The sequence below is a fragment of the Hesperophylax consimilis genome, chromosome 5, assembly GCF_061612785.1.
Source record: "Hesperophylax consimilis isolate HC1 chromosome 5, BYU_Hcon_1.0, whole genome shotgun sequence".
Classification (NCBI taxonomy): Eukaryota; Metazoa; Arthropoda; class Insecta; order Trichoptera; family Limnephilidae; genus Hesperophylax; species Hesperophylax consimilis.
Window position 1 is genome coordinate 33,504,018 of NC_142840.1, and position 6,975 is coordinate 33,510,992.

Below are 6,975 nucleotides of genomic sequence, written 5' to 3' on the forward strand. Positions count from 1 at the left end.
CCAATTGAACCTGCAACATTGTGATTGCCCGTCATGTGTTCTACCAATTGAACCTGCAACATTGTGATTGCCCGTCATGTGTTCTACCAATTGAACCCGCAACCTTCCGATTGCCGGTCAGGTGTTCTACCAATTGCGCTACGTCAGCTTATTCAAAAACCTCCAAAATTTTTAATGTGTTCTGGTATTTTTCATTGAACAATTTTTAACTATTAGAATTGTTGATTTATTTTTTTTTATTGTTTAAAAATAATATGTTATTCCTTGTGCTATGCATAAAAACCTTATCATAAAAATAAAGAAACAAATAAAGTTCATATTTAGTAAGTAAATTTCATGATGGTTCTTTCATGAGAAATACTTGTATTCTGTGTCTAGAACTCATTTTTCGCATTTTTATGAAACAATTAATAACCATTTCGATTTATTTATGTACCCACAAGCGTTATGTAAACGATTTCTTTTTGACATAAATGGTATTTTTATAAAAACATGCTTCTAGGTAATACATAAATTATTACTCTTCAATTATAAATATTCCTAGGCCAACGCATCAGCATGATTCATGTTCATGCACATTCACAAAATGAACACATAAATATAATTTGATAATAATGAATAACTTATTGTATTCACCATTATTAAACATAAATATAAAACTAATTAAACATTGAGTGACAGTTATGTACCGAAAGGCCAATACACGCAATCAGAACATACCTGTATAATATTTCTTTCACAAGGAGAAAAATTAGTGTTGTTAATTTATTAAAAGCGGGATTGCAGGAATTACGAAGGAATTAACAGGTTTTCTGAGTAAATTACGAATGTATAGTCACAATGTCGGAACATGTTTTTGTGAAAATCCGAATATTTTAGCATTTCGTCATGAGTTATTTAATAAATTAGCATTACTCATTTTTCTCCATGTAGAGTGTTAGGGTAGGCAGTCATACCAATGGTCGGTAAAGAATCGACAAAAACTGAGTGCGACAGACATAGAACAGAGAGCGCACCGATACATGTATTTGTGTTGGTTCCATGATAACTCCTCAAATAACAATTCAACACACCTTTAAAGGATGATATAAAGTCATTAAAAGTTATGAAAGAAAAACTAGGTTAAATAGTTACATATGTAACCTATTTAACCTAGTTTTTGTTTCATCACTTTTCATAACTTTATAACACATTTTATATGTGTGTTGAAGTATTTTTGATGGGTTATCCCGTTATCCGGTCATCATATGTGTTAGGGTCTGCAAATAGTGCGAACGGTATACTGCTCGCGGTACCTGCTTTTAGTGGGCGCTCTATATTTATCGCATCACTTCAAACTTATATTTATCATTTTTACCAATAACAGTTATTTAAGTTTAAAATAATTTAAAAATATTCTTAAGAATTTATTATTTGGATTTATTAATAATATCGCAAAAAATTCCACAACCTCGTCGTCACTTGGTGACTGACTTGATTTGTTGTGTCGTTTCCATGTTTACGCGCCATTCAGCTGTCTCATCAGTCTTTTATCAAATAATAATTTATATTAATATATTAAATTACTTGTTATAAAAGTACACTGTTTGTCAATTTGACGATGACAAGATAATAACGTAAGCGTAAAGGCGGTAAATGCAAAAACAGAAATCTGCAATACAAACAGTCTACTGAGCTACAGACTATAAAATTATTCCTTTATATCTGACGTGATGCAGTATTCATCGCGCAATATTTCCCGGACCCTTACAGCACTCGGCTTATGTCGATTTTTTACCGACCCGTCGGGACGACGACTGTGCCCTTTTGGTTGTGTTGCAGGCGACTATTTTAATTGTATTGTGATTGTAAATTGACATATTCATAATATTGTCCGTATTATTAATAATATGCACGCATGCTCCTTATACGTATTATGCATCCAGTGTTAATATAACGTCTTTTCAATTAAATCATTGGATAGAATATCAAACAGAGAGATACTTGATATACTTGCTTGTTTACCTACTTCACTTTGGCTTTTACGAGTAATTGAACAAAGTTCCATGCATTTGGCAGATCCTTGGGGCCTAGCAAAACCATATCGACAGCTAGGAAGAAACGATACGTCCATCTATTCGGCTACTTCATCGTTTAACCAGTCCATTACTTTATCAACATGTTTTATAGCCAACATTTTACACAATTTGGTAAGGAGTAGTAATCATTTTAAATGTCCAATGCAAATGAGTTCCTTTCGCAAAACTGAGTACACACATTAATTTTTTGAATCATTTGCATTCAGCATTCAGCCATTACTTCTAATCAAAACTCAATGTTGCTATATTTAAATCTATTTTCCTAAATTAAAAAGTTAGAGTTTTGTGCGATATCCAAGTTTTTTTATATCACTGATAACTAATTATCAAAAAAATAATATTTAATTATTGAAGACAGCAATTCTTAAACAAAAATCAGAAAAAGATACGGTCGCATCTAGGATATGAACCCAGGACCCTCGACTTGCGGGGCGACCGTGTATTTTTCTGATTTTTCTGTTTCAGATGTTCGATTAAGAATCGCTTATATCGTCTTCAATAAATAAATATTACAATTTGAGTACTAACTAAGTTTTTTTTTTAAATAAGTCATCCTGGAAAAGCTATCTGAAAAGATCTGCATTTAATAACCCTTCAAATCGTTCGACTTATCAGTAGACTTATCTGTAGAATTATGTAGATCTGTTGGTAGACTTATACGAGTAGATGTATCATTTCTGATCAACCTGTGTGGTTTTTCTCTAACACAATTTATTGATGTAATGTTTCTGTTCTGTTCTGACATGTATCAGTTGCCGTGGCTGCTGCCGTGCCCAAATTGGACATCCTGATCAGCCTCGTGGGGGCCATTTTCTTCAGCACACTGGGTCTGTTGGTGCCAGCTATTGCGCAGACTGCTCATCACTGGGATCGAGGACTCGGCAAGTGGAACTGGATGCTCTACAAAAACATCCTCATAGGCCTCTTCTCTATCCTGGCGCTGGTCTCCGGCTCTTACCAGTCCATTAGCCAATTGGTCAACGGCGAATAACTAATATTACTCATATAATATAATAGGACAATTAATTCTTAATAAATAATATTTAATTTACACTGTTGTTTTATATTTTCTGTCATAACATTATTTTATTTGATTACTGCACAAGAGTCGCAACTGACTGGAACCTTTAGGGTATATTGAGAGGCTGAAGAAAGTGAAAATGGAAAGATATGGTTGGAAGTATCGGGTTATACAATTCTGGTCATTAAACATGGCTTATGCCATTCCAATCAACTTTTCAACTTTTACCAGAACAATACAAAGCTTCATAATGTATATTTGTTTTGCGGTCTTTTTGATTAAATATTAATATTCCCAGATAACAAATAATCTGAGAAGATTTCAATTACTTCTACTCCCGTCACGATATAAGTAAAATGTCGCTTGTTCGATGATGAAGGACTTAGTAGTTAGCAAAAGATTTAACCAGCGACGACTGTGTCGGCTCTTACATCAATAGTCCAACTAAACGATCAACTTAACTTGTTTAGTGGGTATAACTCTATTTTTTAATAAAGAAAAACAATTTTAATAATCCACGTAGTTTAACATTAAAAATCCGGTTGCTAGCAATAACACACATAATGAAGATGGCGGTAAGAAAAGCGTATTTATTTTATTTTGCAAAGTTTAGGCACTATTATTTAAATGTTTTACTAAAAATTTTAACCTAACTTGCCACATTATACATTAAAATCATATCCGAAAAGGGATTCGTAACTAGGCGATTTAGAACTTTAAAGCCGTTTATAAGGTCCTGCTACTATTTATTTCTGGGCTTATAAAAAGACTCTATTATTTCAAAGGCCAATGTGGGTTCTTATACCAAGGTATGACTTTATTTTTGAACCAAAAACCAATGATTAGGTCCCATTAGCTCAGTTGGTAGAGCACTGTCTCGGAAAGACAAGGGTCCTGGGTTCGAGTCCCAGATGTGACTGTTTCCTTTTCTGATTTTTCTGTTTCAGATTTTCGTTTAGAAATCACTAATATTGTCTTAAATATTTAAAAAACCAATGATTTTGCATTACTTCGTAGTGCATCGCCATAAGTATTTTAGTTTTTTTTTTAATTGTGTGAATATTTCGGCGAGCACTTGCAGAACATAAATAAAAAATCATGTCATTTCATTTTTAAAAATGTTTTGAAAACACACACATAATTATTATTTTGCCCAAGCCAGGTTCCGAATTGCAACTTTTGATTCCAGAGCCAATAGGCAAGAAATTTTTTTAATTTTTCTTGGGAACATTTTATTTGTTACTATTTTTGCAGCCTTCACAATAACATGAGCCCAATATACTCACGCTGCTGAGATTGCCTATAATTAGGCGCGGGTGAAAAAAATATACCTAAATATCTCTAAATAATATAAAAATAAGTCACTATCGTCTGTCTATTTATATGCTTAGTTCTTCTTAAAACCCAGTAGTAAACATTCAAAGATAGTTTCAAAAGGGAGATATGTAAATACAAATGTTAGAGGGAGCGCGCTAATATTAAAAAACGCAGATAATTAATCGAAAATTGTGAAAATATTTAATGAAACACAACTCGTTTGAAATGAATCAAAAATCTCTCCTCAAATGCTTCAGTTGCATTAAAAGATACAATGTGATTTTTTCATACCTGTTAAATTTGAAATAACAGAAAAAAACGAGTTTTAAATAATTTTCTGAGATTAAATTGCGATTTTTTTCTATCGATGGAATTTCATATAATTAACGTTTCGACATAACAAATGTTTGAACATTATCTTAAAAATAAAATTAAAAAATGATATTATTTTTTTTTAAAAGACAAACATTCCCTGGCTACGAATTACCTGAAAATATTTGAAAATCTCCTACTACCACCACAGTAAGCTGAAAATGTTACTTGTGTTGTAATGGAGGACTTAACCAGTCGAGGAATTGAACACACCACGCCTGAGTGGGACCCAAGCGCGATGTCAACTCGGCCACCGACCGGTATATTTATTGAAAGCAGAGAAAAGTCAAGCAACGCCGGGTTTTTGGTTTCAACGTCAGCTAGTTTTATAATAAAGAAAAGTTGATTTATCTACTTAGTTACGATTGATTTATTTATGTTTTTCCTTGAAACCTTTACATGACAGTTTTATGATAAACTTAACATAAACCACTTACCTAAATAACTACATACCTACTGATTTAAACATAATGCGGGACGGTCATTAGCATTTAGTAGGTACCTACTGATGAAAGTGTAGGTAATTAATTAATTATAATCATATTATTTTATCACAGCATATTATAAAGTCCAGATGTTTATTGTTAAGCCTTGTGTATGTAATGAGTACGCGGGTTATTACCAAGTAATGTTTGCATAAAATTAAAATGATTGATATTGTGGGAAATCTTAAACAAATATTTGATATATTATTTGCTGAATAACTGTAGCCTTTGTATGCACCCACTGTAACTATCGAACATAATATTATGTACATATTCACTGTGGAGATATGTTTCAAAGATGAAATGAATTTTTATTCTAAATATATACCTGTGATTGGAAAATTGAACCATAGCACATATTAGAGCCTTCAAAAGTTCTTAAAATGTTGATTTTATCTGGATTTCCATGAGCTATAGAAAATAACTATTTATTTTAAAACATTCTAAATTCTACATTATACATTAAAAAAAATAATAACAATAGGTACAGAAGATGAAGAAACTCAAAAACTGTTCTCCCATACGTAAAAATAAATTCCGATTTTAGTACTAATTCATTGAACATGGCATTTCATCCGAATGTAAATTTGTTTTGTTTTGGTTCGAGATGGTGGCCGTGTTGGAAGCTACCTCTTTATCCCGCCAGATTTCGCATGATTGTGGAACAAACAACATTATGGTACCTACCGGCCTTAAGAAAGAAATAAAAAAGCGTATTCATTGAGATAGTACCATTTCTTTGGACAAATTTAAAATTCCCTTTTTAAAATACAATTTAAAATGTAACGTGAAGTATTTATGGTTATACGCGGAATGAAATATTGTTAATTTGTTAAAAATCTGGCCAAATTATTCATTTCCGGTTAAAAATGGGACTGAAGGCCTATAACGAATGATTTGAAAATTTTCATAACGAACTCTCAGCAAAGTACGAATATTTTATGAATAAGTCGGAACACGTGGCCTTTGAAATAATAATATTTTATAAAACGAAAGGGCACCTGCGTGAACACGTGTTCAAATATTTTGTTTTGAAATTCACATTTTTATCATTATCCTTATAACTGCACATTTGTAATCCTGATAGTCTGCAGAGTATTACGTTTTATGTCCCTAATAACTTCATCAGAGCTGGCAGCAAAGGCTTTTTATTTTTTCCAAGAGGGAGGACCAATCTACCAATGCTCATGCCTCTGGGGAGAACGACTACGCTTTTAAACTAACTTCCTTCAGAGATAGACATGTTTCAGTCAAACCACAATGAATTCAAGATTAGAATAAGTATTTTTTAACACAATGATGCATCGCATCTTATTTAATAAATGTATATAATAGATTAATGTACTAGTACGTGTAGGATTAATTTTAAATGTTATAAGAATCCCGGTTTTTACAAATAAACGAAAAAGAAATAAATTTTAAAAAGTCGTATTAATTTTTCTCCCTATAACATTGTATTTATGTACGGATGTATAAATTTTATGATTTATAAGGATTTTTTTTAGGAAAAAAAATGCGAGGTCTAATAACTGTTCGCAGAACTACCAATGTTACTTAACAGATAATAGATATAGGTAGAAACATAGATTTTTTTAGTTTCCTTTTATCTCTTTCTGACGTTTACCGACCTCTGGCTATGTAAATATGCATATGAAAATATTTTATACGTATAAGCTAAAAATTTAAAATTTCAGCAAACTGA

General features: G+C 31.9%; 1 protein-coding gene across 2 annotated transcripts in view; it reads left to right on the forward strand.

Annotated features, from left to right (window-relative positions):
• The window catches only part of LOC149423814 (proton-coupled amino acid transporter-like protein acs), a 43,619-nt gene extending 40,490 nt beyond the window's left edge, over window positions 1–3,129 (forward strand). For both annotated transcript variants that reach the window (XM_089631824.1, XM_089631825.1), the window contains exon 9: window positions 2,831–3,129. In XM_089631824.1, the coding sequence (XP_089487950.1) occupies window positions 2,831–3,069 (239 nt within the window). In that variant the 3' untranslated portion in view covers window positions 3,070–3,129. The remainder of the gene's footprint in view (window positions 1–2,830) is intronic.
• Window positions 3,130–6,975: the final 3,846 nt, after the last annotated feature.